General features: G+C 42.4%; 1 protein-coding gene across 4 annotated transcripts in view; it reads left to right on the top strand.

Annotated features, from left to right (window-relative positions):
• Positions 1 to 19,566, top strand: part of actr5 (actin related protein 5) — an 82,450-nt gene extending 62,884 nt beyond the window's left edge. For all 4 annotated transcript variants that reach the window (XM_073062054.1, XM_073062052.1, XM_073062055.1 and 1 more), the window contains 4 exons: positions 3,077 to 3,202; positions 7,623 to 7,771; positions 14,729 to 14,861; positions 18,602 to 19,566. In XM_073062054.1, coding sequence (XP_072918155.1) covers positions 3,077 to 3,202; positions 7,623 to 7,771; positions 14,729 to 14,861; positions 18,602 to 18,787 — 594 coding nt within the window. In that variant the 3' untranslated portion in view covers positions 18,788 to 19,566. The remainder of the gene's footprint in view (positions 1 to 3,076; positions 3,203 to 7,622; positions 7,772 to 14,728; positions 14,862 to 18,601) is intronic.
• The last annotated feature ends 4,760 nt before the right edge of the window (positions 19,567 to 24,326 follow it).

Here is a 24,326-nt window from a genome sequence, read left to right as displayed (position 1 = left end):
TTTGGGCCTTGCTGTGTCAGCTGAGTCCTTTATCCATATCAGAAAGATTTGGTATTACCATATTCACTCCCTTGATCACTGTTTAGCATTTAATCCTCAAACAGATTGACAGTGTACTTGAGGTCATGCTTGGAGTAATTGTCCAGTGTAGAGATGCTGCGAGTTTGAGTTCTATTTGGATGAGCTGTAGTTAAATTTATAACCAAGTAGACCTTTTATGTATGGCTTTAAATTCATCTGCAGTGTTGAGTTCATGGCTAAAGAAGGTTCTTTTAAATTCCTTACTGAATTTGGTATGACTTGTCATGCACAGTGGTTCAACTGGTAAAGGTGCTGCCACACAGTGCAGAGAATTGATTTCAAACTTGATCTCGGGTGCTGTCTGTGTGGATTTTGCACGTTCTCCCCATGAGAATAGAATAGAACTTTAATGTTATTGCTCAAGACAACGAGATTGCGATGCTACTCCAGTCGGTGCAAAATAGATATTGACAATGCATGCAGTACAGCTTTTTAAAAAAAAAACAATTCCATATTTACATGCAATAAATGACTTCAATAGTCCATGACACTCAAAGACCATTGGCAAGCCGGGTGTAGCATTATTCAGCTGCATAACAGCCCTCAGGGAAAAAGCTGTTTTCACTCTTACTGTTTGGCTACGATGTTGCTGCATCTCCTGCCAGACGGCAGGAGATTGAACAGACAGTGTCCAGGATGGGGTGGATCTTTAATAATATTATGAGTGCACTGTAGGCATCGAAAGTTGTAGATTATCTCCCGGTCTGGTAGTTGAGTCCCAATGATGTGCTGAGCAGACCTAATCAAAGTGCTTTGTGATCTGTCTTGCTGCAGCTAGAACACCACATTGTCATTATGTATGTTGGTATGCTCTCTATCACTGATTGCTAAAAGTTGGCCAGCAACCTTTAGGGCAGATTACCTCTCCTTAAGCACCTCAGGTAGTATAATTGCTGTTGTGCCTTCATTACTATCGAGGTTGTGTTGCCAGACCAAGAAAGCTTCTCAGTGATATTCATCACCAAAAACTTGAAACTGGAGACCCTTCCCACTACCTCAGCATTTATGAATAGTGGGGCTTGTTCAGGACCTCTTACTTACTGCTTGAATTTCCTCCAGGTGCTCCAGTACTCTCCCACATGCCAAATACTTGCAGGTTGGTAGGTTAATTAACCCCTCGTGTGTGTTGGAGTAGTGAGATCTGGGGCAGCAGTTCGCAACCTTTTTTATGCCAAGGGCTCCACAGACTCCAGATTGGGAACTCCTGATCTAGGGGGAAGTTGATGTGTGTGCAGGGAGAATAAAATGGCATCAGTGTAAAAAGGTGGTCAGTGGATGGCATGGATTTGATAGGCCAAAGAAACTTTCTTTGCTGCATGTCTTTAACTCTATGACTGTACACATAGTGGCCACTATATTAGATACCGCCTGTGGCCAATTACTATACATACATGGTCTTCCGCTGCTGTAGCCCATCTGCTTCAAGGATCGATGTGTGTTCAGAGATGCTCTTCTACACACGACTGTTGTAACACGGTGGTTATTTGAGTTACTGTTGCCTTCATGTTGTTGTGGCGACCCACTTTCTGCGCAGGCGAACCGGCTCACAAATAGCCAGCGCGCGGGGGAGACTTTGGTAATGCACCTCTGACGTCATTTCCACCCAGAGAGGGTGGGCGCTAGGGATTTAAATGCCAGCGCCCCAAAGTTTCAATAAACTAGTCTCGAAACGACTTACCGACTGCGTGTCGTTATTTCAGCGCTGTGTGTAGCACATCGCTACATTGTCTTGAAATAGTCTGGTCATTCTCCACTGACATCTCTCTTTAACAAAATGTTTTTACCCACAGAACTAGTGATTACTAGCTGTTTTCTTTTTTGTTTTGGCACCATTCTTTGTACGCTCTAGAGAGTGTTGTACAGGAAATTCTCAGGAGATCAGCAGTTTAATGATTAATGAACAAAATACTGAAGAAAACTCAGCAGGCCAGGCAGCATCTATGGAAAAGAGAGTGTAGTTGACTTTTCAGTCCAAGACCCTTCATCAGGACTGAAGAAAAAAAGATGAGGAGTGAGGGGGAGGGGAGGGAGAAACACAAGGTGATAGGTGAAACCAGGAGAGGTGAAGTAAAGAGTTGGGAAATTGATTGGTGAAAGAGATACAGGGCTGGAGAAGGGGGAATCTAATAGGAGAGGACAGAAGACCATGGAAGAAGGAGAAGGGGGAGGAGCACCAGAGGGAGGTGATGGGCAGGCAAGGAGGTAAGGTGAAAGAGGGAAATGGGAATAGGGAATGGTGGGGGGGGGTGGGGGAGCATTACTGGAAGTTGGAGAAATCGATGTTCATGCCATCAGGTTGGAGGCTACCCAGACAGAATATAAGGTGTTGTTCCTCCATCCTGAGTGTGGCCTTATTGTGACAGCAGAGGAGGCCATGGATGAACATATGGAATGGGAAGTGGAATTAAAATGGGTGGCCAATGGAGATGCTGTTTTTTCTGGTGAACAGACCATAGGTGCTGAGTATTTATGCGCCTATTTCTTATTTTAATCAGAAATGGTGATAGGTTGTCTACATTAAAAACTCCATCAATCCTTTTTCATTTTGTTGTAGACCCCTGCTGAGTTACTCTTTTGACTCTCCTTCAGAGGGAGAAAAGTATGCGTCTGTTTTATCTTATGGTACACCTAGTTATTCTTTTTTTTTTCACCTTATGCAGTGCTTCTCTCTTTGTGGAGATTGGATCTGTTTTTCCCATACAGCTGGTGTGGTTTATCTAGGTCCAGAATACCATGCACAAGTTTACTGTGCCAAGTTAGCTTATTCAATGCACAATACCAGATGTGAATGAATTCTGTATGAACAACGAATCCTTCACTGTACTAATACATCTATTGCTTCATTTAAGCACTCTCCTTAACCCACGTGCCTATGTAATGCTTGGTGAGAAGGTGGTTTGGGCCCTGATCTTGTGGATGTGCTTGGTCATGACCAAGTCAATGAAGATGGGAAAGCTTATATTTCACTTCCATGTTGTTAAAAATGTGCTTTCAGGTTTCTGATCTGGATCAGGTTTTGAACTGTGACCAGACAATGGAGGACTTGGAAGGAGTAAATGATCTGGACCAGCTTTTCCCTGAATATCAGAATGATTTTGGAAAACAAACCAATGTAGTTCAGGTATGATTTCAATAATACTTGCTAGGCACAAGGCCCACAGCTGTACAGAGATACTTTGTGTTTCATTCCTCAAATAAAATCCAGAACATTGGCACTCCTACGTGAAAATGAAAATCAGATGTGGAGAAACTTATTTTTGTACCAGAATTCAAAATGTATGCTCATGATATTAGGCAAGTTACACTTCGAGCAGTGGATACCTGGTTATTGGTTATGTTGGATCTGGTGATATTTACCCAGAGATTTATTGCTTTGTTGCTGGGTATGTTCTAATCTGTTGTGTTGTTCTGAGCATTGTGGGTATGCTGTGCTGGCTCTGAATGTGCGCCCGCACTTGCAGGCTGTCATCGGTATAATCCTCGGGTGTGTTGCTTGTTATCGCAAACGACTCATTTCACTGTTTCCGTGTACATGTGATAAATTAATCTGAAGTTCTTCAGAAGTCAGGAATGAGGTGTGAATGTTGTAATTAAATAGCTATTTTAGTGGGTGTTCACAACAATGAAAAATGACCGTCTACAAAGAAAAGTTGTGGTCTTCATACCAAAAACTAGCGCATTAGAGAGAGAAGGCACATTCCAGTGATAAAACGTGACCGAAGGAAGTTAGATTTAGTGGTGTGACAGGCTGCAGAGAAACCTCTAGAAGAATATAGAATCTGCTATACAATTACTGAAAATTCACTGAACAATTATACACATATGGATGATTATATAAAAATAATAAGCAAGCATAGGAAAGTTAAACTACGAGAAAAATAACGATTTTGCACTCCATTCCAAAGGTTATTACTTGTAATCTCATTGATAGTTCAAAGTACATTTATTATCAAAGTATGTATACATAATACAACCTTCAGCCTTGACGTTGATCTCCTTACAGAAAGCCACAAAACAAAGAAACCCCAAAAGACTCATTTATTTAAAAAAACTGTCAAACATCCAATGCACAGATGAGATAACCTTGAATTGACTGTGCAGTTGGCTTATTTTGTTTTGGTGCTTAGTTCTGATGTGCAGCAGTTAAGAACTTAAGAAAATTGTAGGAGTAATTGGCCCATCAAACCTGTTGACATTCTGTATGATCATGACTTAACTCCTTGCACTTTATTACTTCTGTGTCAGTTCCCTACTGTCCTCAATTCTTGATATGCTTGTTCTTCTTTAAATACCCCCAGTGAGTTAGCCTTAACTCATAGGATAGTCAGCTTGCCCATGAATGGCTATTTTAATAGCATGCTTTTGAAAGGGGATAAATTCTAAACCAATCTGAAACACACCAAACTGAAGGTCCTTTCAGTTTATTGAAACCTTTTGCTGGCTTGAACATAATTAATTCAATTTCCCTGGGTTGTTCCACATTATTCCTCTAAAGCTTTCCTTCCAATAAGAAGTGGCTAGTTAGTGAAATTTCTCCATTGACTTAAGGGCAATAAGTGCTACACCTTACCTTTGTGTCTCGATTTTGTTCATTAGTGAAGGTTAGATGCAGCGATTAGACTGTACCTCTAAAACCGTGTTACGGGAAATTAAATCTTTTTGTGATCATATCTTTAAGGTCACTAGTCAGACATTCCCACAAACAAATGGCCAAAACAATTGCATTTTGACGTGGTTGAGTGACTGACCCAGCTACTGCTGCTGCTGTGGGTGGAGTGAGTCTAAACAAATGTCTCTTATTGTGTGGAGCCCAAGTTATAGGTTAGAATAGCAGGAGGATATGTTTGCCATTTGTGTACACCTCAGGATGATATTAGAATCAGAATCAGGTTTATTGTCACCGGCATGTGATGTGAAATTTGTTAACTTAGCAGCAGCAGTTTAATGCAATACATAATATACAAAAAATTATAAATGAAATAAAAATAATAATGACTAAGTAAATCAATTACAGTATACGTATATCGAGTAGATCAAAAAAGTACAAAAAATGGAAATGCTGTATATTTTAAAAAAGCGAGTTAGTGTCCAAGGGTTCAATGTCCATTTAGGAATCGGATGGCAGGAGGGAAGAGGCTGTTCCTGAATCGCAGAGTGTGTACCTTCAGGCTTCTGTACCTCCTACCTGATGGTAACAGTGAGAAAAGGGCATGCCTTGGGTGCTGGAGGTCCTTAATAATGGACACTGCCGCAATAGGTCAATGGCAGACGCAATGTCAATGGCTCTACACACGGCTTTAGACCACCTGGACAACACAAACACTTACGTCAGAATGTTGTTCATTGACTACAGCTCAGCATTTAATACCATTATGCAATTGTGACTATTGTTGTTACGTAAACAGAAAAACCTGCCGGATGAAGCTGCACCTATGAAGAAAAGAAACTGAATAAATATATCTTGATTAATGACTTCTCAGTCATCCTGAACTGTGTTTGCCTCCATGGATGCTGCTTGACCCTCTGAGTCCAAGATTTTGTGCTGTTATTTCAGACTTCCAGAATTCACACCTCCTCACTCATGATTTCTACACCTTGGGTGTGATAGTCACATTGCAAATTTTTTACATATATAGTGAATTTATGCAGTTTTGGTTCTCTCTTTAGAATATAGAACAGTTCAGCACAGGAACAGACCCTTCTGCCCACAGTGTTGTGCTGAACCAATTAAATCAAATTGCTAACTAGACTAATCCTTCTGCTGACATATTGTCCATATTATTCTTTTCTCCTCATATTTGTGTGCCTGTCTAAATGGCTCTTAAAAGTCCTAAATGTTTCTGCCTCTGCCACCATCCTAGGCAGAGCATTTCAGGCCCCCTTCACTCTCTTTACATTAAAAAAAAATACTTGCCCCTTACATCCCCTTTGAAATTACCCTCTCTTGCCTTAAATGCATGCCTCTGGTATTAGACATTTCAACCCTTGAAAAAATGATAGCTGCCTACTCTATCTATGCCTCTCATAATCTTATAAACCTCTATCAGATTCTGCCGCTCCATAGAAAAACAACCCTAGTTTGTACAATCTCTCATTATAGTACAGGCAACAACTTGGTAAACTACTTCTGCACCCTCTCCAAAGCCTCAACATCTTTCTTATAATGGAGTGATCAAAGCTGTATACAGTACTCCAGATGCAGCCTAGGTAGAGTTTTATAAGGATGCAACATAGCTTCTTGACTTTTGAACTCATTGCCTCAACTTTCCCGCTCCTGGTTGTAAGGAGTTTGTTTGTTCTCCCCATGACCATGTGGATTTCCTCCGGGTGCTCCAGTTTTTTCCCACGTTCTGAAGACATTATCGGTTGGTAGGTTAATTGGTCATTGTAAATTGTCCCATGATTAGGCTAGGATTAAACTAGGTGATTGTTGGGTGGCATGGCTTAAAGGGGCAGAAGGGCCTGTTCCACGCTGTATGCTAATAAAAAATATGACATAATAAAGGTAAGCTTGCCATATGCCACATTAACCATCCTATCATCCTGTGTAGCCACTTTCACAGAGCTATGAACTTGGACCCCAAGATTCCTCTATTAATCCACACACTTAAAGATCTTGCCCTTAACAGTGTACTGTCTTTTTACATATGACCTACCAAGGTGTACTATTTCATATTTGGTCACAAAATATAGGCAAGTGATTATTTCATTTGTGCCTATCCCTTCATTTATCTGCATTGAAGTTGCTTCAGGTTAAAATATTTGACATGTCTAAAAATTGGGGAGAAAAAACAAGCCACTGAAGGAACTCTAAGTCAGGCAACTTTTTTAGAGGGAAATGGACAGTCAACATTTCAAGTTTCAAACCAAAGTCAAAAATCAAAGTAAATTTATTAGCAAAATATGCATATGTTATTGTAAAATACCTTGAGATTTATTTTCTTCCTGGCATTTACATGAAAATAAATGCAATAGAATTTATGAAAGTCTATATAAAATCAGACTGACAACCAATGTGCAAAAAAAGACAAGTCGTGCAAATAAAACAAATAATACTGAGAACATGAGTTATGCCATCCTTGAAAATGAGTCTGTAGGTTGCAGAGTCCAGTCAGGGTTGAAGTGGAAATTATCCACACCAGTTCAGGAGGCTGAACTGATTCCTCACCCTGTAAACCCTGGCTTCTGAACCTTTTTCATGCCAAGCAAGGGGTTTGTGAACCCCAGGATGGGAACATCTGGCCCAGATAGTGGTATCAAAGCCCTAAGTGTTGATATGTATTTCCCCTTACAGAAATTGCCTGACTCACTAAATTCCTCCAGCATCTTTTTTTTTTGCTCCAGATTCCAGCACTTGCAGTTTCTTGTGTTGCCTGTCTAGAAATTGTCATAACCACCTTGGGTCATTGCATTAGTGTGTCATGAAAATATGTTTTCTAACAGTGTATAATCTCAACTAGTGAATTCACTAAGAGGATAAAAATTTCACTGTGCTCAATCGTTTAATGATAATCATAACCAGCTTCTACCTTTTCATCTAGCCAGTTGGACAGATGTTCAACTTAGCAGAATACCATCAGCTGCATCTGGGCAGTGAGCGAATCAGAGTTCCTGAAATTCTTTTCCAACCCTCCTTGATAGGAGAGGAGCAGTCTGGGATAGCAGAAACTTTACAGTACGTTCTGGATAGGTATGTCCTTCACAACCTATTGAACCGTTTAACACTACAAGAACATAATAGAAGTGTGGTCGTGTTTGACAATAGTTTTGTTTAAATTCACCCTGTGGTAAATACCATAAGGTGTGTGCGCATCATTATCTCTGTAATATCTTTGTGCTGCTGAGTGAGATGTTATGACAAGGCCTGCAGCAGGGTTTCCCAGTGTAGTGGCAAGATACGGGATTTTGTCACCAGTTATCCACATCGATCTGTCACCTTGCTTTGAAGATTTATTCTGCCCTTCATTTTAACCCATTTTCTGTCCAGGACAACGGTTAGAGCTTTTAGTAACAAAAAGGACTGCAGGAGCTGTAATCTAGAGCGAAAGGCAAACTGACACGGTGCATCAAGCAGCATCTGTAGAGACAAAAGGATAGTCAGTATTTTGGGTTGAGACCCTGCATCAGGAGGGTATCCTGATGAGTCTCTGCCTGAAATGTCGACTGTTTATTCCTCTCCATAGATGCTGCCTGACTTCCTCCAGCATTTTGTGTGTGTTGTTCTAGATTACCAGCATCTGCAGAATCTCTTACAAGATGGCGTCCTTACAGGAGACTGGTTGGTAGGAAGTGTATTCGTGATAGCTGGCGGAGCAACTGTAGCCTTCTATGTTTCCACTTATCACCTTCCAGCTTCTATCTCCACCTCTACCCACCTCTTCTCCTTCCTGGCTCCATCTACTCTTCCTTGTTTGCTCTGCACCTATCTGTCACTACCTGTCACCCACCAGTTGCTGTCTCCCAACTCCAGAGCCTCCCCTACGTTACTCCATCTGCCCAACATCTCCATCCACCTAATACGCACCAGCCACTGCCTCATCCCTCCCTCCCACTTCTATACACCACCTATAATCCACCTATTTAACACTAGCCCAATTATAAGACAGTTTACAATGCCCAATTAACTTACTAACTGTCATGTCTTTGGAATGTGGGAGGGAACCAGAGCACCCAGAGGAAGCCCACACGGTCGTTACAAGCTCCTTACAGACCGTGGTGGAAGGGAACCTGGGTTACTGACACTGTAATAGCGCTACGCTACCATGCCACCCATAAATAAATATTGAAGCAGGCTCAAAAGATGAGATTTCTCTTTATTTTATTTAGAGATACATCATGGTAACAGGTTCTTCCAGGCCAACAAGCCCACACCACTTAATTACACCCATGTGATCAATTTAACCTACTAACCTGTACTTTAAAATGTGGGGTGTTGGTGGGGGGGGGGGGGGGGGGGAGAATGGGAGCCAATTGCCAGAGTTAGAGAGGCACAGACATCTGAAGCTTTTGGGGCTGAATGAGAGTGGAGTTAAAAATAGAGGTGGCCATGGAGGTATTTGTTAGTGAAGAAAAATATTTTCATATCAAGGTCTTGCTTAGCCAAGGTCAGCGGGGACAGGTGATGTGTGAATTGGGTGGTGAGACATAGGACACAAAGACATGATTATCTTTCATCCCACTCATCTACTGTCTTTCTAAAGGACAAAGATCGGGTCTGCTGACATAGGGAAATGGGGAAGAGGGAATGTGTTGATGGACAGGAAACAGGGAAGTGTATGCCTCAAATTATCACAAGCAGCCAGTGGGTACTATATACACTTAGTGGCCACTTTATTGGGTACACCTGTACGCCTTGTTAATGCAAATATCTAATAAGACAATCATGTGGCAGCAACTCCATGCATAAAAGCACACAGATATGATCAAGTGGTTCAGTTGTGATTCAGAGCAGCCATTATTGACGTGGTCCAGCTTTGGCTCAACAGGCTTGGGCGAGAAAAGGTGGAGGTTCAAAGTAAGAAAGTTTCTAGTAAGTTTTTTTTTGCTAGTACATAGCTGAGAATGGATCCGGAGGTAGTGGAATGTTCAAACAAAACACACAAAATGCTGGTGGAACAAGCAGGCCAGGCAGCATCTATAGGGTGAAGCACTGTTGAAGTTTTGGGCCGAGACCCTTCTTGTGTAGTGGAATGTTCCCTGTGTGATATGTGGCAAATCTGGAAGACCCACAGTCGTCTCCCTGATAACTACATCTGCACGAAGTGCATCAAGCTGCAGCTCTTCAGAGACCCAGTCAAGGAACTGGAGCTGCAGCTGGATGACCTTCAGCTCATATGGGAGAATGAGGAGGTGACAGCAGGAGCTACAGGGAGGTCGGCACCCCTAGGTTACAGAAGGTAGGTACTTGGGTGACTGTCAGGAGAAGGAAAGGGAATAGGCAGCCAGTGCTGAGTACCCTTTTGGCTGTTCCCAGCAATAGTAAGTATACTGCTTTAGACACTGTCGGGGTGAGGGGTTGTGCAGTTTCAGGGGAACCTACCAGAAGGAAGGTTCTGGCATCCTGGTTTCTGGCATTGAATCTGGCTCTGTGGCTCAGAAGGGAAGGGGGGAGATGAGTGCTGTTGTGATAGGGGGTTTCATAGAGGAGCAGAAAGCAGATTCTGTGGATGTGAAAGAGACACCAGGTTAGTATGTTGCCTCCCGGGTACCAGCGTCAGAGACGTTTTGGATTGGGTCCACTCCATTCTAAAGGAGGAAGGGTGAACAGCCAGAAATCATGGTACCAACAACACAGGTAGGAAAAGGGAGGAGGTCTTGAAGAGAGAATATAGAGAGTTAGAGAGAAAGCTGAAAAGCAGGACATCCAGGGTCTGGATTGCTGCCTGTGCCACGTGCCAGTGAGGGTAAGAATAGAATGATTTGGCAGGTGAATGTGCGGCTGAGGAATTGGTGCAAGGGGCAGGCTTTCAGATCTCTGGCTTATTGGGATTTCTTGGGAAAGTATGACCTGTACAAAAAGGACAGGTTACAGCTGAACCTGAAGGGGACCAATAGTCTTGTTACAGCTGGGTTTTAAATTAATTTGGCAGCGGGGTGGGAAAAGGAATGATAAGGCTGAGGATGGGGCAGTTGGTGTACAACTAGATGCAGTGCAATGTGCAGTGAGACTATGAGGAAGAACAGGTAGATAATAGGGTAAAATTGCAGTCAGTTGGATGAATTAAAGTGTAACAGTGGTCCAAAATCAAAAAAAGTGATGAAAACAGGGACTAAAGTCAAGTCACTTTTGTCTTTTCGACCATAACTACTAGTACAGTACATAGTAAAAATGAGAACGTTTTTCAGGACCATGGTGTTACATGACACCATGTATCATGTTACAAAAACTAGACTGAACTACGTAAAAAAAACCACAGAGAAAGCTACGCTAGACTACAGACCTACACAGGACTACATAAAGTGCACAAAAACAGTGCAGGCATTATAGTAAATAATAAACAGGACAGTAGGGCAAGGTGTCAGTCCAGGCTTCGGGTATTGAGGAGTCTGATAGCTTGGGGGAAGAAACTGTTACACAGTCTGGCCGTGAGAGCCCGAATGCTTCAGAGCCTTTTCCCAGATGGCAGGAGGGAGAAGAGATTGTATGAGGGGTGCATGGGGTCCTTCATAATGCTGTTTCCTTTGCAGATGTAGCGTGTAGTGTAAGTGTCTGTGATGGCGGGAAGAGAGACCCCAATGATCTTCTCAGCTGACCTCACTATTCGCTGCACGGTCTTGCGATCCGAGATGGTGCAATTTCCAAACCAGGCAGTGATGCAGCTGCTCAGGATGCTCTCAATACAACCTCTGTAGAATGTGGTGAGGATGGGGAGTGGGAGATGGACTTTCCTCAGCCTTCGCAGAAAGTAGAGACGCTGCTGGGCTTTCTTTGCTGTGGAGCTGATGTTGAGGGACCAGGTGAGATTCTCCATCAGGTGAACACCAAGAAATTTGGTGCTCTTTACAATCTCTACCGAGGAGCCGTCGATGTTCAGTGGGGAGTGGTCGCTCTGTGCCCTCCTGAAGTCAACAACCATCTCCTTTGTTTTGTTCACATTAAGAGACAGGTTGTTGGCTCTGCACCAGTCCGTTAGCCGCTGCACCTCCTCTCTGTAAGCTGACTCGTCGTTCTTGCTGATGAGACCCACCACGGTCGTGTCATCGGCGAACTTGATGATATGGTTTGAGCTGTGTGTTGCAGCACAGTCATGGGTCAGCAGAGTGAACAGCAGTGGACTGAGCACACAGCCCTGGGGAGTCCCCGTGTTCAGTGTGATGGTGTTGGAGATGCTGCTCCCGATCCAGTCAAGAAGTCTAGGATCCAGTTGCAGAGGGAGGTGTTCAGGCCCAGTAGGCTCAGTTTTCCAATCAGTTTCTGAGGGATGATTGTGTTGAATGCTGAACTGAAGTCTATGAACAGCATCTGAACGTATGTCTTTTTTGTCCAGGTGGGTTAGGGCCAGGTGGAGGGTGGTGACAATGGCGTCATCTGTTGAGCGGATGGGACGGTACGCAAACTGCAGGGGATCCAGTGAGGGGGGCAGCAGTGTCTTGATATGCCTCATGATGAGCCTCTCAAAACACTTCATGATGATGGATGTGAGTGCAACGGGACGGTAGTCATTTAGGCAGGACACCGAAGTCATCTTCGGCAAGGGGAGGATGGTGGCGGCCATATAGCATGTTGGATTGGTGGTGCTGCTCAGGGAGGTGTTGAAGATGTCAGTGAGAACATCTGCTAGCTGGTCTGCACATCCTTTGAGCACTCTGCCAGGGATGTTGTCTGGTCCAGCAGCCTTCCATGGGTTGACCCTGCAAAGGGTTCTTCTCACGTCGGCCACGGTGAGACACAGCACCATGTTATATTTGAATACACACAATATATGGAATAAGGTAGATAACCTTTGGTGCAGTTAGAGATTGGCAGGTATAATGTGGGCATCTCTGTGTCCTAGTGGAAAGAAGATCATATTTGGGAGCTTAACATCCAAGGTTACACTTTGTATTGAAAAGACAAGCAGATAGGCAGAGGGTGAAGTGGCTCTATTTGTTTTAAAAAAAAATTAAATAGAATCCTAAAGTTAAGAAACTGCAAGGTTAAAAAGACATGGTTGGGGGTTACATAGAGTCCTCTGAACAGTAGCCAGGATCTGGGCTACAATTTACAACAGGAAATAGAAAAGGAATGTAAATATGATAGTCCTGGGGGATTTCAGTCTGCAGGTAGATTGTGAAAATCCTTTTGGTGCTGAATCCCAAGAGAGGGAATTTGCAGAATGCTTATGAGATGGCTTTTTAGAGGAGTTTGTGGTTGATCCCATCAGGTCAATGGCACTTCTGGATTGGGTGTTATGTAATGGCACAGATTTGATTTGGAAGTTTAAGGTAAAGGAACCCTTACGAGGCAGTGATCAAAATATGATAGAATTCACCCTACAGTTTGAGAAGGATAAAATTAAATATAATGTATCAGTATTACAGTAAAGAGAATTACAGAGGCATGAGACAGGAGCTGGCCAAAGTTGATTGGATGTGGACACTAGCCGGGATGATGACAGAACAACAGTGGCTGGTGTTTATGGGGAAAATTTGGAAGGCACAGTAGGAAAGATACATTCCAAAGATGAACTATTCTAAAGGGAGGATGAGTCAAATGTTGAACTTTTTGGCAGAAATGCACAGCTCTAGGATTTGGAGGAAAAAGGTCATGGCCTTCCAACATCAAAACCTCATCCCAGCTGTGAAGCATATCGGAAGGAGCATCGTAGTTTGGAGCTGTTTTGCTGCCTCTGGGCCTGGACAGCTTGCAATCGTTGAGGGAACAAAGAATTCAAAATTATATCAAGACATTTTGCAGGAGGATGTCAGGATAGCCATCCGCCACCTGAAGCTTAAAGGATGTTGTATGATGCAACAAGACAATGATCGAAACACGAGTAAATCAACAACAGAATGGTTTAAAAAGAAGAAAATTTGTGTTTTGGAAAGGCTAAGTCAGTGAGCAGACTTTAACCCAATTGAGATGCTGTGGCAAGACCAGAAGTGGGCTGTTCATGCAAGGTATCCCAGAAATATTGATAAACTGAAACAGTTTTGTATGGAGTAATCATCTAAAATTCCTCCTTGCTGTTGTGCAAGTCTGATCAACAGCTACAGGAAGCATTTGGTGGAGATTATTGCTGCTAAAGAAGGTTCAAAGGTACCCCCAGATACTTGTGGGTCCTCACCACATCCTCACCATCAATAATAACAAGGAGCAGTGCAGGCTTGGTCTTCCTAAAGTCCATCACCCTTTTTTTGTCTAAGAAAGGATGTACTGGCATTGAAGAGGGTCCAGAGAAGATTCATGAGATGATCCCTGGGATGAAAGGTCATCCAGTCCATTGTGGAGCAAATCAGTCAGCCCCGTTACTGTTCTTTCCTTGTGGTGCTGTATATTATTTTCCCTCAAGCTCTTATCTCTTTCCTTCCTGAAAGACCCTTTGCCTTTTTCTCCCCTCTTTGCAAGCCAAGTTCCAGATCATTGTCTTTTTAATGCTTTTCTTCATATTTCCTGTGTGCCTTTTGCTAATTACTTTGAATCTGCACTGCTCAGTCCTTGAACCATCTGTTGATGGGGACAGCTGCTATCCAACAGCTAAATCTAAACGTGTCACAGCCTTGTACAGCTCCATCTGGTCTCTTAATGCTCTGAGATCGCAGTCTTTAAGAAGAAACAACTCAGCTGTGTCCACTTTCAGCACAGCTTTGGGAGGGATCCACTGAGAAAGCCAATGCCAGTATAAACACAAGGGATTCTGCAGATGCTGGAAATGTAGAGTAACACACACAATGCTGAAGGAACTCAGCGGATCAGGCAGCTTCTATGGAAAAGAGTAAACAGTAGATGTTTTGAGCTGAGACCCTTCGTCAGGATTCATGAAGGCCTGATGAAGGGTCTCAGCCTGAAACATCGATTGTTCATTTCTCTCCATTGATGCTGCCTGACCTCCTGTGTCCCTCCAGCATTTTGTATCCCCCAACTTGCATGACCATTCTAGAAAGGGTTGAAAAGTTGAAGAATGCAGCACAGTTGCAAAAATAATATACACCACCTTTAATTCTGCAGATATTCCAAGAAGGAGCAAGATGAACTTGTACAAAATGTATTCCTTACTGGCGGAAACATTCTATACCCTGGGATGAAGACAAGAATGGAGAGGGAGCTGCTTTCCATGAGGCCTTTTCAGTCTTCGTTCCAGGTACTACAAATTAAAAGCTGTGTTGAGTTCTTATCTGGTGGGGTGGGGGAGGGTGAGGCTGTGGGGAGGGGTGATGTGGAAGCATCAGTAATGACAAAGATACTAATCTATTTTCTGAGGCATGGCTGACAGAAGTTTTGGGACAATGATCCCTGCATGGTCAGATTCAGAGCTCATTTATTTGTAATACCAAACAGGACTATTGGGTGGATTGGTGAAGGGGTTAAGCGTTACGGGAAGAAGTTTTAGATGTACGGCATTGTACGGAGCCTTTGGCCCAAAATGTTCTGCTGATCTCTATGAACCTACTCCACGATCAACCTGACCCATTTCCCACTTTTACATTTTCTTCCTTTATACCATTAATGATAGGGGTACAAAACAGACCTTGGACTTTTCAATGGTTAAACCTCCTTGTCACCCTCTACCATTTTATTGCAACAGCAAGTTTCATTTTGGACAACTAACATCTTATTTCCATGACCATGAGGATTACATGCCTTCGTCGGTCATGGTTGACCACGGACGTTGCGTCTGAGCTGTCTATGTTCGCAAACCAGGGCAGTGTAATATGGAGAGCAGATTGTTGCCCATGTAGCAAGCTTCCCCCCCTCTAAGCATGTGATGAATCCAAAGGAAAGGCAGAGTTTGGCACCAGTAGTGTTGCAGTTGAACTCAATGTAGATCTGCCTTATGGTCTCCAGCTCTGGGTTTTTCCCTTGGGGTTTATTCTTGAAGCCTTCCCATGAGTGGGTATAGCTGCAAGGCTGTGGCAGTTCGAGATCAGAGTTTTCCTTGTCATAGATGAGCTGCCAACCATGGCTGATGGCCCCATCTGCCCGAAACTCATGGGGATTAACGAATAATTAATTGTGCTATTTGACTTGGTGCAATAAAGCTATAAAGAATTGGGGGGGGGGGGGAAAAGCATGTAGGCATGAAAAATTCCAAACTACTGTATTGTTTTGCCTTTGCCGTAATGGCAAACTCAGAATAAAAACAAATCTTTTGATTAACTGTAAAACTAAGGAGCTTTATATTGATTGCCGGAGAATTCAATAAGATTTTGGACATCAGGGATTTGATAGAGATTGTAATTTGAAATGTTAACTCTACTTTTCTCACACATGTGGCCTCACCTGAGTATTTCCAACATTTTGTTTTTATTTTAGATTTCCACCATCTGCAAGTTTTTTTTTATTATTCAGAGATCTGATGACTTTTAATGGATTTTCTCCAACTAATGCATCTGCAAATCAATTTAGAGTCATGCAGAATATATGTGCTTGGTATAATCCAGGGGTACTTGGCTTCACTGAAAAAAAAACTTTGAAAGAACACTAATGTCCACTGGGCTTGGAGCCAATCTTTGAAGCTTTTATTTGAAGATTTTTGAGATCTTTACATAAAAAGAAGCAACAGTCTTTGCTCTAGTTTCAGTTGCACTTGATGGTTACTGATCTCATTTATTTTCTCCTGCGTAGTACACTTTTATTGAAAAGTACTCCCAAAAAAAGTTCAAAAGAAAATTTATTATTAAAGTATGTAAAACATATGTAGCCTTGAGATACATTTTCTTGCAGGCACTCGTAGGAACTTAGTACAATAGAATCCATGTAAAACCATACTAACAAAGGTAGAGTCTAGAGTCCTACCTAAAGTCTGTCTACAGTAGGGGTTCCCAACCTGGGTCCACAGACCCCTTGCTTAATGGCATAAAAAAGGCTGGGAAGCCTGGTCTACAGGCTGTGGAAGTCAGTTCAGTGCTGGTGCAGGTGAAGCCATTCACGCTGTTCCAGGAGCCCAGGGCTGTTCCTGAGCCTGGTGGCATGGGACCCAAGACACCTGCACCTCCCACCTGATGGTAGTAGTGAGAAGAGAGGGAGACAGATCAAACATGGGCAGATGCAACAGGCACAAGTGGGGGATCTTGGCTCGCAAGTTGTAGTGGGGCTGAGCATTGATTTGTTTTCCACTCTTGGGTCTCGATGCTTTAATCTGGCTTGGTCCACTCTGGAACTCTTTCTGGCGATGGTCATACCCACTTTCCTGAGAGTCAAGTTTGCCAAATCCTTCAGAAGATCATAAAATCACTAGTTTGTTTAGATGGTTCAGAAGTTTGTTTCTTAAAGGGAAATTACAGGCGGTGGATTGCAATACTAGTAGTTCGGAAGAAGTACATTTAGTACAGGGGTTCCCTACTTGGTGTTCATGGACCCCTTGCTTAATGATCCATGGCATATAAAACGTTGGGAACCCCTGAAGTAGTAGAATATCTGGTGGTTTTGTCACCTTATATCGCTGGCGACATCTTGGCTTTGCTTTCTGTTGTTAGGTAATTCTCTTAAACGTTATATCTAATTGACATTTAGTAGCCAGAAAAGTAATAACCTATTGGGGTTTGTTGCCCATCTAGAAGATCTTCTACATCACTTCATGTCCTAAATGATTTTATCACCATCTAATCATACTTGAGGTGCAGACTATTCGAGCTCCACAAAGTTGTATAAACAACAGATGAGATGAATGACCATTTAATCTGACTACAATGATTCAATTTAAGCAGAATTGCCAGAAAGGAATTCCTGATTCACATTGTATATTATATGTTTAGAGGGGCAAGAATGAACTGTAAGGAGTTTTCACTCTGAATCTGTTCAGCAGCGATTGTTGTGGAGGCCCCCCCCCCAGGGACGACTGTGAATATTGCATCCCAGCTGTCTACATGATGCAAGGCAGTACGAAATGTAGAGCAAGCTGGTGTCCATGTAGTAGGCCCTCTTCCCGCCCCCCCCCACCCAATTAGCTGATGAATCCAAAGGCAGAGACCGATGTAGTTTGGCAACAGCGGCGTCATGGGAGTTGCCAGACAGTGTTGAACTCAACATTGCGCTGCTTTAGGGACTTCAGCACTGGATTTTACTCCTGAAGCCTTTCCGATGAGTGGGTATGGCCGCAGTGCAATGGAGGGTTGAGATCAGAGCTTTCATTCTCCTAGATGAGTTGCCAACCATGGGTGACAAGCCCCATCTGCCTGAAGCAACTGGTTTTAAGGTGATAGTAGCATGCCTTTGCCCCTTTTCCTAACATTAGAAACTGCTCTGCTGATCTTAGTAGCTAAGCCACTCGTGAAGGCCAGGAGCTGGACTTGGTTCTCGGGACTATTGGAGATGCACACCATTAGGAGCGTTTAATAGGTAGTGGGAGCTTATCCTCACTACCACCCCTCGGCTATGACAACCTTAAGGAATCAGCAATTAATTGCAACAATTTCTAAATTCTATTATTTCAGAACATATCTATTGCTGATGTGGTTGCCTTTGTACGAGAGAGATGAGCTTTCCTGTTTGTGCATTAACTTAGCGTTATAATTTCTGATTCCTTGCTGAAATTTGGGTAAATTTTTGTGGTCTTCAAGATGAGGAATCTTTGCACACAGGCATCATTGCTCTGCTTTCATCAATCACTGAGGTACAATTAAAACTGCGAATATGTAACAATCCCAGATTCTTCAAAGCCAAAACTACAAGCTTGAGAAGTCTTCTGTTCCATGATTATGGGCAAGTTTGCAATACGAGTCCTTAGTGAAAAGAGACCAACTCAAATACTTGTGTACATTCAGATTTATCTCCTTGAAACATAATCTATAGAAGTGAATCAATATCGCCATCAATTGTTATGAAGTCACCTTTCTCCTTTAAGTCACTTCTGGATTGATATGGGGTCTTTGTGTCTTTCAGGTGGTTGTTGCTGCCAATCCTGTTCTGGATGCCTGGTTTGGTGCTCGTGATTGGGCTGTGAGGCACAAGGGTCAAACTGAGGGCTGGATCACACTCTCTGAGTATGAAGAGAAAGGAGGAGAGTACTTGAGTGAACATGTTGCTTCTAATATTTATGTGCCGATGAGCCTTACAAAACCAGCTTAGTTGCACTGGCAAACCAGAAGATTTTGGACAAATTCAATTATTGACCTGGCTTTTGCATAAATTGAGAGACATCTCTTTTGAACTGAAGCCAAATTAATTGCTTTGACAAGCTAAAAGACAGTTCTTGATGTTTTTATATAAAAAACATTTATTTTGAATTGTAAATACTTAATTTGAACTGGATTACAGAGTAATTTAAAAAAAAAAATTATCCTGTTTCAGGATATGGATAACCAGTAGATCAGTATCTATTAACAACATACAATGTTGTCTCAAGATTAAGTGATGGCTAAGAAGTCCTGATGAAGTGTCTCAGCTCAAAATGTGGACTGTTTATCCATTCCATAGATGCTACCTGACATTGAGTTCCTCTAGCATTTTGTATGTGTTACTCTAGCTAAGAAGAGATGTAGGTTGAAAGTGATGGCAAAAGTATTCATTTTTATCTCTATATATCCCTTCCTACATTGTGGAACTTGTCTCGATCACCATTTGGCACGATGGATAAAACTTACCCTGCTGAAACCAAGTCTATGTGCACATAAAGTGTCCCTTGGAATACAGCCTGGGATAATACATGCAACCTGATTTGAATTTATTTAAAACTTGGAAAAGGCATGCTTTGACTTTCTTTTAATTGGATTTGCTCCTTACTCTGAACATTTACTCTGGTAAACTGTCTTTAAAGGAGATACAATCTATTAAATTATTACAGCAGTATATTCCAGTACAAAAGTGTTGCCATTTGACAATACTTGTGAATATTGCAACCTCTTAAATGTTAATGATTTTGTTTATTTCATTCAAGTGGATTACTGATTTCTTAAAATGTCTTCACAATATTGGAAGAAAGAAATATTGTGGAACTGCCTTTTTCTGTCTTAATTTTGTGTGGCCAACAGTCTATTGCTACCCAAGGAAAAACTACCATACGAATGAAGGTATTTATAAAATATCTCTCACAACCGCAGAACATCAGAGCAACATCAGCACCTTCTCCAGTGTGTAAGAATGAGAGGTAATCATGTCGAAATGTACAGAGTTCCTAGGAGGCTTGAAGGGTAAATATGGAGTTGGTCTCTCCCCTGGCTGGGATATGTGGAAACTGAGGGTTACAGACTCATCTTAGCCATTCAGGACAGAACTGAAAAATTTCTTCATCCCTGGAGTTCACTTGTCAAGGATGTGGAAACTGAATTGCTGAGTACAATAACACCAATATTGTTAACATCAGTAGATATTATGGAATCGAGTGTTTTGGGGTTAGTGCACCAAAGATCATATTTAAAGGTAAAAATAAGTGTAATGGATTGAATGACCAACTACTGGTATTTAAGTTCTTATCTTTAGAATGTTACCTGGGTTTCAGCACCTAAGTTATAGGGAAAGATTGAACAAGTTAGATCTTTATTCTTTGGAGTGTAGAAGGTTGGGGGGGGGGGGACTTGATAGAGGTATTTAAAATTATGAGGGGGATAGAGTTGACGTGGATAGGCTTTTTCCATTAAGAGTAGGGAGATTCAAACAAGAGGACATGAGTTGAGAATTAAGGGGCAAAAGTTTAAGTGTAACATGAGGGGGAATTTCTTTACTCAGAGTGGTAGCTGTGTGGAATGAACTTCCGGTAGAAGTGGTAGAGGCAGGTTCGGTATTATCATTTAAAGCAAAATTGGATAGGTATATGGACAGGAAAGGAATGGAGGGTTATGGGCTGAGTGCGGGTCAGTGGGACTAGGTGAGAGTAAGCGTTCGGCATGGACTAGAAGGGCCAAGATGGCCTGTTTCAGTGCTGTGAGTGTTATATGGTTATATCACATAGCTCTTTACAGTCAATGACTAGAAGACTGTAGATTCATAAAACTTAGCTATGCCATCACTGGAGTACTGTATACATTTCTGGTAATTACATTTTAGAAATGATCAAGTAACAAGATGCAAAAGAGAATCAAAGTCATGACTGTGTAACTTCAGTTACAAAAAGAATATCACCTAAACTGGGGTTGCTTTGGGGCAAGTAGGAAGCCGAAGGGAGTTTTAATTGAAGTGTGTAAAATTACAAGAGGATGGATGTAAATAGTACAGATCTATTTCCTTTGATGGATGAAGATAATGCTGGGAGTGGCTGGATAAAACTGTATTTCTGCCTAGCTTGTTGGTGATCTGGACACTGAAACTGGTTGCAGGAAAGCTCACTCCATTTAGAAGGTAACTGGTTGAATATTTGGGTGCTGGAGTCTTCAAGGCAGTAAATAGAACTGGGGTGCAGCAGTGGCAAGAACTGGTTTCTCTTTGCCCAGCTTTGGGGTCAAATCGCATCCGTCACAACGCAGTTTGAATTTGCCTATCACTGGAGCCAAATGGTCTCCCCACATGATGCATATTTTGATTTGCCCAGCTTTGGGGCCAACAGGTCTCCCACAGGATTTCCATTTTGGATCTTGTGAAGTACTGTCACTGTTTTAAAAAAAAATAGAAAGGGAATCCATTTGTGTTCAACTTACATGGGCCCTTAGCTCCTAAGCAGAGCATTGGCCATCGATGACTGCCCATCTTCATCATCCTCTGAAGTTGATGGTATAGTTGGAGTTCATCAATGCTTCTGTAATCCATTGTATCCACTATATAGGGGATTGGCCTAAACAGCTTCACCAAAGCCTGTTGACCAGCCTTGCCTGTTTACACCTCTCACCACGGGGACGAAGGGTTGAACTTTGAGATGTGTTTGTATTCAACGATCTCTCCCAAAACAGGAGTATGCTGATAAGTAATAGCCAATTAACCCACTTTAATGAATCTGATTACCAGGCCGCTAGGATAACTCCCATATCCTACAAAGAAATGCCTTTGGATCACTAACGTTCCTAACAGAAGAGAGGGCTCTTTTCGATGACTTGGAGCTCAGAACTAGACAAGAGGTCCAACCAAGACTCGTGCTCCAAATCTGTGGAGCTGCTCTTGAAACCCTTAACCTTCTAAACTGAGAATGCTACCAGCAGCCACTAGGTAATTTATTAAATCTGTTCTATTCACTGAAAGATGGAAAAGTGTAAAATTATGAAAGAACCAAGAACAAAAGAAACATATGGTAGAATAATTCAAGCCCCTTAAGGGAAAAAAGCTTAAGAAGACTGATTTTTATGTCAAAATTATTGGCAATCTTGCAGGCTGAGTACATGTGAAATCCAAGTTCTTGTCATAACAAATATATCAAAAAGTACAAGGCTTTGGCTAGAGAGTGAAATAAGAGAATAAAAGTGACTCTTGGGAGTGAATACTGTAAATCTGCAAAGTGCGTACCTCTGCTGGTACAGGCTGAACGTAGTTGGAAACTCTTTTGCAAAGTATTCAGAATGTACAGCATGCTTGTTAGTGTCCGCTTTGCTTCAAAAGCACTGCTGCCTCTTGATATTAAGTTTGTACATTCGAGTCTCACTCTGGAGCCGTGCACCCAGACTCTAGGCTGATGCTCCAGGGCAGTGTGAGTACTGTACTGTTGAATCTTGAGGGAGAGACATACAGAACAGAGAAGGATTAGCTTTATTTGTCACATGTACATTGCAAAGTACAGTGAATTGCGTTGTTTTTCATCAAACCAAATAAACGAGGATTGTGCTGAGCAGTCTGCAAGTACCATGTTTCAGCGCCATCATGGCAACCCCACAACTCACTCATCCAAACCATACGCCTTTGGAATGTGGGAGGAAACCCACAATGGACAAACCCCAGTCAGTGATCTCTGGCACTGTAAAGTGATAGCTCTGTCTGCTACGTTACCATGCTGCCCATTGAACCACTGGCTCTCCAGCTAGAAGAGGCACAGTTTAAAGCAGGGGTTCCCCCCCCCCCCAGTTAATTGTAAAGCTCTGTGGCACATAAAAGGTTGGGAATCCCTGGTTTAAAAGAATAATGGACTTAACCATGGCACTGATGGTGATACTCTGCAGAAGGTATTGGGGTTTTTGATCAATGGTTCATTGAGGATTGTGGGAACTTCCTGTGCACAAACTGATCATTGAGTTCCCTGAGTCATAGAGCACAGAAACATGCTCTTCAGCCCATCTAGTCCTTGCCAAATGTATTCTGCCTAGTCCCATTGCCCTGCACCTGAACCAAAGCATTGTCTACCCCTCTCATCCATGTACTTAACCAAATCAAACTCACATCCACCACGTTCACTGGCAGCTCATTCCCCCCTCTGAGTGAAGAATTCTTTAAGTACTCTGCTAACTGGAAGGAGTTTGTTCATTCTCCCTGTAACTATGTAGGTTTCCTCCCACGTTCTAAAGACTTAAGTTGTAACATGCTCTGATGGCAGTAACTTAAATGCAAACCATTCCACTAAGCCCCAAGTTGAATGTATCTGGAAGTACAGGGGACTCATAACAGACCACAAGACATAGGAGCAGTATTAGGTCATTCAGCTCATTGTGTCTGCTCCATTCTTCCATCTCGACTGATCTATTATCCCTCTCAACCCCATTCGCCTGCCTTCTCATCCTAACCATTGACCTCTGCTTTAAATGTACACAATGCTCTGGCTTCCACAGCCGCCTGTGACAATAAATTCCTCAGATTTACCAACCTCTGACTAAATAAGTCCCTCCGCATCCCTGTTCTAAATGGACATTCCTCTGTTCTGAGGCTGTTCCCCCCACTACAGGAAACATCGCCTCCACATCCAACCACTTCTTTCAATATTCGGTGGATTTCAACACAATCCCCCCCGCCATTATTCTGAACGCCAGCGAGTACAGGCCCTGTGCTATGAAATGCTCCCCATACGTTAACCCTTTCATTCCCTGGACCATTCTCATGAACCTCTGGATCCTCTCCAATGCCAGTACATCCTTTCTTGCACAATAGACCCAAAACTGCTCTCAATACTCCAATGAGGAGTCGTGTATTGGATTTTCATAAGGCGTTTGGTAAGGACCCACACAGAAAGGTAAGAGTAAATTGGAGGTAAAACACAGATGTGGGTGAGTAATTTCAGTAGTTAGCTGAAAACCGCTTGGTTATTGCCTTATTTTTAAATATCTAGTAATTCGCTTTACCAAATAACACTACGTGCGGATTAAATGTCAGCTTTCTGTTTCCCATCGATTTCGGCAGTAACAGCTATGTAATCATTTAGTAACACAAGGTAACTGATACTTTTCCGCGTAGCTAATGGAAAACATTCAGTGAAATGGGTGGTGGCTTTGCATATTACGTAATTTGGGTTGGGGGGGAGGAATAACAAATGAATACAAGTTATTCAGAAAGGAAGAACTTTAAAGCAGATTTCAACTTCCCCTGTGAGTCATCTGGGTTAAGGTAACAACTAACTGTAAATATAGGCCAGTTTAATTCAGCTGGTGCAGTACTGTAGCCTTCGTTTGGTTTTACTGATGTCTAAATACTGATATGAACGCAAAATCTGCGGAGTTTCTTACCCTGATCCGCATACAGATAAGAACACACTCTGATGCCGGTCATAAGATACAGCAGCGGAATTAGGCCATTTGGCCCATCGAGTCTGCTCCGCCAATCCATCATT

The sequence above is a fragment of the Hemitrygon akajei genome, chromosome 11 (assembly GCF_048418815.1).
Source record: "Hemitrygon akajei chromosome 11, sHemAka1.3, whole genome shotgun sequence".
In the NCBI taxonomy this organism is placed as follows: domain Eukaryota; kingdom Metazoa; phylum Chordata; class Chondrichthyes; order Myliobatiformes; family Dasyatidae; genus Hemitrygon; species Hemitrygon akajei.
This window is presented reverse-complemented; position numbering and strand designations above follow the sequence as displayed.